This window comes from Aedes albopictus, chromosome 3, assembly GCF_035046485.1.
Source record: "Aedes albopictus strain Foshan chromosome 3, AalbF5, whole genome shotgun sequence".
NCBI lineage: Eukaryota > Metazoa > Arthropoda > Insecta > Diptera > Culicidae > Aedes > Aedes albopictus.
The window spans coordinates 447,825,588-447,835,477 of NC_085138.1; the positions used below are offsets into that span (position 1 = coordinate 447,825,588).

The 9,890-nt window shown below is 41.0% G+C and overlaps 1 protein-coding gene across 2 annotated transcripts in view; it reads left to right on the plus strand.

Annotated features, from left to right (window-relative positions):
* Positions 1–488: 488 nt before the first annotated feature.
* The window catches only part of LOC109425818 (dual specificity protein phosphatase Mpk3), a 120,749-nt gene continuing 111,347 nt past the window's right edge, over positions 489–9,890 (plus strand). Inside the window, exons 1-2 of one of the 2 annotated variants that reach the window (XM_019701161.3) lie at positions 489–733; positions 1,418–2,137. In XM_019701161.3, the coding sequence (XP_019556706.1) occupies positions 1,747–2,137 (391 nt within the window). In that variant the 5' untranslated portion in view covers positions 489–733; positions 1,418–1,746. Of the gene's footprint in view, positions 734–885; positions 2,138–9,890 lie in introns of those variants that run through there. The other variant, XM_029864556.2, reaches the window with a different exon arrangement.

Here is a 9,890-nt window from a genome sequence, read left to right on the forward strand (position 1 = left end):
ATGTCGTCCCAACATGTTTCACCTTCCGTCGCCAGACGCTTCGCTATACTATCCTGACAGACATCGCCAAACAAGCAGCGATACCGAAATTTCAGTGCCTAGGTATTGCACATGATAGTTCGATTCGTCCTTCAACTTTTTTTTGAAGCAGCAGCATTCAGTGCAGTGTGTACGAACCAATACCAATCTGTTGCATACATGCAGGATGCACGTTGTGTGTGCGCAGCCCGAATGGGAAAACAGTAGGCTTTGATGCGCCACCGACCGGTGCCAATGCATGCGTTCCCGTCTACCCCGACAAATGCACACGGGCTGCTACGATTCACATGCAACAACGGCGGCGATGATGGGAGAGTGTGAAGGAATGTTGCTTCGGCAGCAGCATCAGGGTGGCAATGTAGGCGCGTTCAGTGCGCATGTGTCATACTGGTTGCATATCTGCTTCCAACACACCATCATCAAGAGCTTCTAGCCTAGCAGCTGAAGCTTCTTCAGCAGAGGCAGAAACACTCGGTGAGATCCGGGAGAGAGTGTGATGTTTTGTACAATTTAGCATAATAGGACTGCTGGGTGTTGTTATAATTTTCCGGTTTCCCGTTTGGTTTGGATGCCCTGGTGCATCGAAAAAGCTCAAGTGTCCTCAAAGTTGTGAAGTTGGAATATTGCGAGTGCTGTTTGTTTTCGGTAGGGTGTAAGGACATTTTCTTTTCTGGTGGTAATCTCGTGAAAAAAGGTGTGCATTGTGGGTGGATTCAAGGGGGATACTTTTTTTTTTCTTCTGCTCTCATTGGAGGTGGGAAGGGATGCTGCGCGTGTTACAGAAGATGCGAACGGGGTCCAAAAGGAAAGGCTCACATCTGAGTGGAAGATTACGCAATTTTGAAACAGTTTGGTCTTTCGCTGAAAGTTTGTAGATCCAGTTGATGATAATTGTTGATTCTAACAAAGTTCTACACGTTTAATTCGCATTTAACTTTCTGAACAACTGTCATTTATTCCCATTTTCGTTCATTTTACGAGTTTGCAAGCCCTGATGTTTTGAAGCTGCAAATGGCCAGCGCTGTCCATTCCCTCGTCGATGTCAAAATTCATTGAAGACTTACACAATCGCAGGAGGCCAACACTCACGCAAAGCGCCGTTGCTTCCATGCTTGTGTTGTTCAGTGGCACACATGCCCATTTTCAGCCTACTATTGGTATTGGTTCGCCCAACACCAGCACAGGCGATTTTAATTCATTATTTCAGTCGGATTTCGTTCAGAAAGAACACGGCCTGCTTTACTTGGTGGAGTCGCTTCATACGCTTCGGTGGTGTGGTCCAGTTCTGATGTCGCTCCTCTCGGCCGTCGTTATCTGTACCGTACGCAGTAGTCCGTGTTTCGTGCCTCCACTGAATACACTGAATTGCTACTCCTAGTGCAATCTGTCCAGTTATCACACAAGCGTCGTGCATAATAAATAGATAGCGTTTTGCTTGGCAAAATAAAACAATAACAAATTAATTTGTGGTGCGATGAGTAACGTCTAGGTGTGTCGAAAAAGAAAAGTCTTCGAAGACGCCGCGATCCAAGTGACCGACCGTAGAGGAAGTTTTTTGAGATAGTTGTCATGAAGAAGTGAATCCGTTGGTGACCGTGAAAGCATCTGATTTACAGCATCGCAGTAGGCGGTGCAGTGTGTTGATTACCATAGTGATTGTTGTTCTTTTTTTCGAGTGTTGTTCATGCAGTAGGCTTAGTGTCCGAGATGCCTGACCACGATATCGAGATAATAACAAGCGAGCAGTTGCACAGCGAGCTGCGAAAATCGCACAAAAATTTTATCATCCTCGACTGTCGCAGCTCCAACGAGTTTACCGAAAGCCACATCCGTACGGCGGTAAACTTCAGCATTCCGAGCATCATGCTGCGACGGTTTGCCGCTGGCAAGATCGACATCACCTCAACGATCAAGTGTCGCGATTTGAAAGAAAGGATACTGTCCTGCTACAAGGAGAGCACCTTCGTGTTGTACAACAATAGCAACGACGGAGTGATCAACGATCCTGGCTACAATAATCAGACGACAAATGACACTACAATCAACGTGTTGCACAGAAAACTAAAGCAAGATGGCTGCCGAGTGGTGTGTCTTGAAGGTTAATATACACAACTGTTTAATTCTTTACTATCACCCAGTTTCCGTTCATTTCACCCAGCTAACATCACCCTATCCCACCAGCTGTATCCATTTAAAGCAATTTCCTTATTGATGTGATCCAGATCTTAGTCATCGCCATTCATCATTAATTGATTTAAAAGGAAATATCATCGGTGATGTGCTGCGCTGTGCAGCGCTGCTTCTGTTGTGTGGAGAATAATTATTATTCATAGCCTACTGTGTGATGGTGTTGGTACATGGAATCAGCGATGCCAGTTGTTGCAGTCCGGTCGATACTGGAGGAGAATTTTGCTGGAAGCTCAGACTAGAGCAGACGTAATATAACTGTTGTAGTCCAGTCCTTAGTCCTTCCATTCGTTTATTGTAAACTTAGATAAAACTTTCCATTTTACGGTAAAATGAACAGCAGCTGTAGCTGTCAGACTACTGAAATCAGTTTCGCCGGAAAACCATTATTTTCACTATACGTGCACTGTTTTATAATCTCTGATCGTTGTGAAAGTAAACATACTCGTAGCGTTTAGCGAACAATGAATTGGAGTTTTCAGCGATATTTATAAAACTGCATTTTTCTCAATTTGCATCAAATACGTCCGGTGAATCTTCTGAAAGTTTAGCTCCACATTTAAACATCAGTTGCGTTGTTGCAAGTTATCCAAACTATTGTTAAGTTTAGAGTACAGAATCTACAGCTACTAGAACTCGTTTTTTTGTTTCATAGTGCTATGTTACACGATCAGCTAGGATTATTGGAGCTAATAGTATTTCAATAGAGAGTATGAGACATATTTTCGAGATATTCAGGGCTATCAAAACTGTTCTGCTATTCTGAACATGGGATCTACAGCCGTAACAACTACTTTTGTGTTATTTCAAGTTACGCAGCATTACCGACCCTAAGGATTGTGTCTCAGATAAGCTAAGAAGATATAATACAATATTTACAGGATTTTCGGCAGATTCAGGAACAATATTAATGTTTCCATTATATAATTCTGCTAAACGTATTTCATTCACTTATGTTTGTAGAGTTTATGGAGTTGTAGACACTATTGAGAGTATAGGGTTTTAACCGAACCAACATTTTTGCTGTAAAAGAGTTTAATAATCCATTATTAAGCAAACTTTAGCTAAAGAAGCTGTTATTGAGTTACTTCTGTTTTTTTTGAGAAACGACAGATATCACTGAAACGAAGGAAAAGACTTCACAATAAAGCTTTATTGATTACGTCCGAACAGCTTGAGTACTTATCTGAATCTACGTTCGCAACCATGAATCCTTGAAAAATGTCATGTTTGCTCTTCTTGCTGACTATCTGACCGCCGCTATGTCATTAGGCCTAAGTTGGTCATTTTCAAGTTTCCACAAAACGGTTCAACTTTGATCGTTATCGTGCCTGGGCACATAACCTGTACAGAGTAGGGTTTATAACGACGGAGGAAAATACTTGAGTTTGCAATAACGGTTTATTGACTATGTCCAAACAGCTTGAGTACTTGTGAAGAACTGACTGTAGTAGGAATTAATCTAAATAAATGAATATCGAACAATATAATTTATTTAGATTACTATAAAGGATAATTCCTACACAGACTAGGAAATTTTCCGAACAAATTGTGTAACCAAGGGCTACAACCATTATCCATTGCTTCAACATTATTAGAGTAACTTTATTACGACCACGGTGTACAACATTTAGAAGGTGATATCTTCCGCAAAACTGACAGTTTTTTGATGACGTAATTCAAATCGTTCAAACACGTGAACAAATTGATCTAGAACTCCACATCAATTTGGTCACGTAGAAGGACGACAAGAACGACGTCACGTGTTTACATCCAAAGTTGATGTTTACATTGGTAACTAGCCTGCTTTGTGAAATTGTATATCGTAAATACGACCACATTGGTTACCCAAGCAGTACACAAGTTACAAAAGAGTATCGGAGGCAGCGACCATTGCCTACTATTTCAACATACCATCTCAATCGCCCAATCGGCGATATTCGCTAACAGTGATAAATTCCCTTCGTTACTGAAATCGGAGTTGAATTCCTTAAGTTCGTTGATCCGCTCATCCAGGCAGTTGAACCTTCCGTTGTGCCTTCGGTCCCACTGGATTCAAACCTTCCACGAACAACACTCGATGGACCTTGTTCACTTGAGCCTTGGGAATCGTGAGCCTGCTTCTGGTACCGGGATCACTCCGTTGAGAACTTCCGCGACGCCCGTGGAACTTCCGATCCTTCTCCAACTTGACTCGTTCAGCTGATGCTTCCGGTGCCACATTGGTGATCACTTTTGATACGCGAGTCGCTTGAAAAAGAAGCTTCTTCCGATAATTTCAGCACTCTTGAGTTTCCCACACCAGTCCAATGTACTCCCGTAAAATTTTCAATGATTTTGTCTTCTTCAAACCTGATCTTGTCGGTTGCTTCTTCAGAGACCACACCGATCAGCACCTCCGACATACCTCTTGCATAATAAAACGTCCGCAATCCGCACATGGTCAGTCACTTCAATCTTTAAACTACATTGCTTCCACGTAGCAACGGGATGCTGCAGGTCACGTTCTTCGCGCTGGGCCCATAACCTCTTGAGTACAAAGAAAACACGGAGTGGTTAAACGAGAAACGAATTCAGTTTTCTCTAAACTAATGATACACTCGTGAAAAAATTTAGATATTGTGAATTTTAAAAGAAATCAAAGGAAGTGCATAGTAAAGTAATGGATACACTTAATGTAGTAGAAAACAATACTGACACATGTGTCGATCTGAAGAACTGATCTTGTACCGACTTTTCGAACCCTAGCAGAATACCCTCTTCGAATAAGTGTAATCAGTTTCGTACCTTTTAATTCCGCCCTATGAAGAACTGATCTTTGTAGTAGTTTGATTGTTCGGTTCTATTCCAAATGACTATCCAAATATTTAATACAATTTTAAGAAAATTTTAGATATACAGTCAGGTTTATTTTTACGCGGTTTTGATTTACGCGGCCGCGTAAATGAAAACTCCATACAAAAAAAAATTTCATCGTCTTATTTTTGCATGATTCGTCGAGAAATGGTGAGACTTTTTTTACGCGGTTTTTCGAAATTTGAACTGAGTTTTTTTTTTACGCGGTACGTATCCCCCGCGTAAAAAAAAACCTGACTGTATGTGTTTTAGATTAACGTAAGACTAAACTTTAGGACAGTGTGTGTGCCTCTGAATGTCCAAAAAGAATATAGTAATATCTAAGTATCAGTCTTCAAGCAGATCCAGCAACTGTAGGTAACGTTACTACTGTTGCGAGCATAGATCTGAAACTCTGCTTTTCTTAGTAATTGGGCTGGTCTGGAATATTCAAAAATAATGTTGGAATGATTCGTTCATTATTCGAAACTACTGTAGCAGCTGTAGATATCGAGGGCTAAACTCCACGATAGTTTGAACGATCTTGAGTACATAAATAATAATATCTATAAGTCTACGAGGAAGTCCAGTAGCTATAGTTGATTACTCTGTATAACGGATATGGCTTCCGTTACCAGTATAGATCTGAAGTTCAGAACTTAACATTAATTTGGATATCCTGCATTATCCTAAGATTGTCCATGGGTGGCTTCCGAGTTGCCAAGAGATTCTCGGATTACAGCAGAGTATGAAATGTTAAAACTTGTTGCTTACCGTACAAAATTACTCATGCAGATTAGAAGGACTGCATTTCGGAACAGTTTGGAAAACTTATTAGAACATCCCAAAATATGAACAACTGCTCCATATTTACAAAGAAGGCTATTCAAATGTGTTATATGCTTGGTTATATGTAAACTATATCCAAAACTTCTTGATGTTGAGGATGTTCTAGGTTGTTAATGCGGCGTCAAGCGCAATTACACTTAAGGTTTTTGCCTTTCTCGTACACCGAGGTGTACGTCAAAAATTGAAATGTCGATAGAACCGTCGCAGGGTCAAGTCTTATAAACCAATCGACTCAGCTCGACGAGTTGAGATGATGTCTATGTGTGTACGAAAAGGTTACCTCACTTTTAGTAAATATCAAACAATGTCAACGCTTTTGGTTTCAATCGACGCGGAATATAGTCCCCTTGTTTCCTATTAAAAATGGTCTGAATTGATTCATCCGTTCCTGAGTTATGGCCATTTTTGTGTTCCGGATCGGTACCCCAGGATGGGATCAGATATCAAAATGCAACAAAACCATGTATGTGACACAATAAACCGCGGTTTTTTCGGCAACCTGATAAACAGTTAGCACAGAAAATGAGCTCAGACCATATGTTATACTACCGGTAGTGTTCCGACACCAGTTCCAAGTGTCCCACCAGTGCAACACTGCAACAGTGAACCAAACCCGTGCATGCGACACCTCAAATCGCGGCATTTTCGCTAACTTAATGAATAGTTAGCATAAAAATGAACTGAGATCACCTTTGAGACTACCGATAGCGTTCCGGAACCGGTTTTGGCCACGCCGGAAGTGGTCTAATGTAATAGTGAACTGAACCCATGCATGCAACAAACCACGGCCTTTTCGATAATCGGATGAACAGTTAGCAAAAACTTAGATCTCATTTGAGACTACCGATAGTGTTCCTGAACCGGTTCCGGGTGTCCCGTAGGAAGCGGTCAAATGTAAAAGTGAGCAAAACTCATGCATGAGACACATCAAACCGTGACTTTTTTCATAAGCTATGACCGGTTGACAGGAAACTAGAGTCAGACCCAAGGTCGGACCACATTTAAAAATATCGATAGTTGTTGCTGCCAACACTGCCTCGTGTATCATGCAACCGAGCTATCATATCGAGAAAACACAAGATTAGATTTGTGAGTGAAGATCGTAGGCAAGCAAGTGGAATTTTTCTGATTTGTTGTTTGATAATTTAACTAGATAATAACCATCTAATCTACTTATAGCTAATGATAAATAACTTACAAATACCTTTAAAATGAATTATCCCTAAATAACACAGAAGTTTCACAGTAAGTTATTAATAGTTGTTACAGTATCTTATTGTTAACCTTAAATTCTACTATCACAGATGAATGAACACAGATGTTGCGGATGAAATTGATAATTGTGCTAAACTATGCCTAAGACCAAATGATGTAAGTAAAATATGTAAAATAATTGGATTCTATTAAGCTAACTGGAGAATAAAATTCCAACTTAAAGCTGTTTTGCACTCGCAGTACGGCGTTGTGATCAGCTCATAAGAATTTGGCGATGACCCTCCAAAGAACTATTACCAAAAAATTATGAAACACTACAAATGCACATTAAAATATAACATATTATAGTGGAACCTTACAAATGCGTAACAAATTAGGACATCACACTTGTGCAAATACAACACAGAACAGATATTTTGCCCTGTTACCCTATTGTGGATAACAGTTTTTGATGACAGGATGACGAGGTTTCATTAATGTTGTTGGTCTATCAGTCAATCCTGTAATCGTATTTTCTCTGGCAGGTTGCCTTTTGTTCGCAGCATTAGTTGCTTTCATAGCTTGAGTTTTGTCTAGGAATTTCTTATCCTAAGGAATTTCATTTTAATGCGAGACGTCTACATTCTGATGTCCCTGTTAGGGAACGACTCCCATATATTACAGTTGATTTTCGCACGAAATAACCTGAAAGTAGGCTACTCAAGTGAAACTGCTGAAATCTCATTAGGCTTTAAGACACCAGAGCGCTATAAATGTGCATTAAAATTGAGGAGATGCTTACAGATTATAATGGGACATGTGACAAAAAATAAAACTTGTAATAGAACACCCCCTTTCGCCGCAACAATAGTGTTCATGAGCCGTTTCCGAGTGTCCCGCCGGAAGTTGTCAGATGTAACCAAATCCATTCATGTGCCACATCACATCGCGGCTTTTTCAATAACCCGATGAACAGTTGGCAAGAAAATAGGCTCAAACCACATTTGAGGCTACCGGCAGTGTACCGTAACAGGTTCAGTGGATCACGCTGGAAGTGGTCAGGAGCCAAACCCATGCATGCGACTTAGAAAATCAAGGATTCAAGATCACTTCATCCTACGTCGTTGGAAAGTTCATGAGTACCTATTTGACGAGAAAGACACTATGACCACTAGGTGGATGAATATAAGTTTTTTACGAAGGTAATGGTGAAAAAAACCGCGTTACTTCAAAAAACGTAGTAAAAACCGTGTTTCAAAAAACTGCGTAAAAAAGGTTCAATCAGGGATAGATGTCAGTAAAGATTATAGGTTTCAAGGGATTCCAGGATGTTTTAGGGGCGTTTGAGGAGTGCTTCAAGTGGTTACAGGACGTTTCAGGCAGATTTCAAAGGCGTTTTAGGGGGTTCCACAGGATTTCAGGGGGTTATTTTAGGGGGGCTTTTGTGAGCGTTTCGGGGACGTTTCAAAAAGTTACAGGGCGTTCCAGAGAGAGTACAAAGGCGTTTAAGGAGATTTCAGGGAATTTTAGAATATTAAAGGGTGGCTTTTGGGGGCGTTTCAATGCGTTTCAGGGCGTTTCAAGGGGTTACAGGACATTTCAGGCCGGTTCCAAAGGCGTTTTAAGGGAAATCCTGTCAAGGGGTTATTTTAGAGGGGCTTTTGTGAGCGTTTTGGAGGGGGGGGGCGTTTAAAAAGTTACAGGGCGTTGCAGAGAAGATTCAAAGGCGTTTAAGGAGATTTCAGGGGACTCCCGGATGTTTCAGGGGGCTTTTAGGGGCATTTATGCGTTTCATGGAGTTTCAGTGATGTTTCAGAGGCGTTTTGGGGATTTCAGTGAATTCCAGAATATTTTAGGGTGGCATTTGGGGGCATTTCAATGTGTTTCAGTGCATTTCAAGGGGTTACATGTTGTTTGAGGGATGTTCCAGAGGCCATTTAAGGGGGTTTCAGCATGTTTCAATGCGTTTCAGAGCGTTTCAATGGATTACAGGACATTTCAGAAAGGTTTCAGATACGCTTCAGAGTCTTTTAGGTGCGTTTCAGGTAGGCTTTTAGTTACAGAACGTTTTAGGGTGGATTAATCGCGTTTGAGGGGATATACGGGAACCCCTTAATTCCGGATGTTTCCAGCAAAATCGTCCACACCTCCCTGATATCCCGTCGGATCCTCTGTAAAGGAGCTACGACCCCCCGAAACCCATTCTGTAACACCTTTGTAACGCCTCTGTAACATCTCTGAAATTTGATGAAAATCCTCTGAAACTTTCTGAAGTGTCACCGAAATCCCTCTAAAACCCCCTTGGGTCGCATGTAACGCATCTGAAACCCTCCAAACCCCCAAAAATACCTATGTAACGCCTCCTGTAATATCTTGGAAACCCGCTGAAAATCATATGAAACTTTCTGCTCCTTTGAAATGTTTTCAAAAGTTCTGAAACGCTCTTGAAACGTCCCTAAAAGCTCCCCTGAAACATCCTGGAACCTCCTGAATTGAACCTCTAGCCTTTTGTCACATCTACCGTGACTTGACATTCATTACACCGTTTTTTGTTTTTTTTTTTTGATATCATAGTTCTTTTTTGTACACGGACCGCTTAAAAATCGCTTGAAGGAACCGTGTAAAAAACTTCAGTGTTCTCATATAATCCCTAATAGAAAAGTAGGTTTGCAATAAGTTTGCTGAAGTCAAAATTCACTTGTCATTACGGCCCTAAAGGGTTAACTTGGTATAGGCGTCAACTTGTAACGTAGTTGGGGGGCAGAAGCTCTCCAAAATTGGACTCA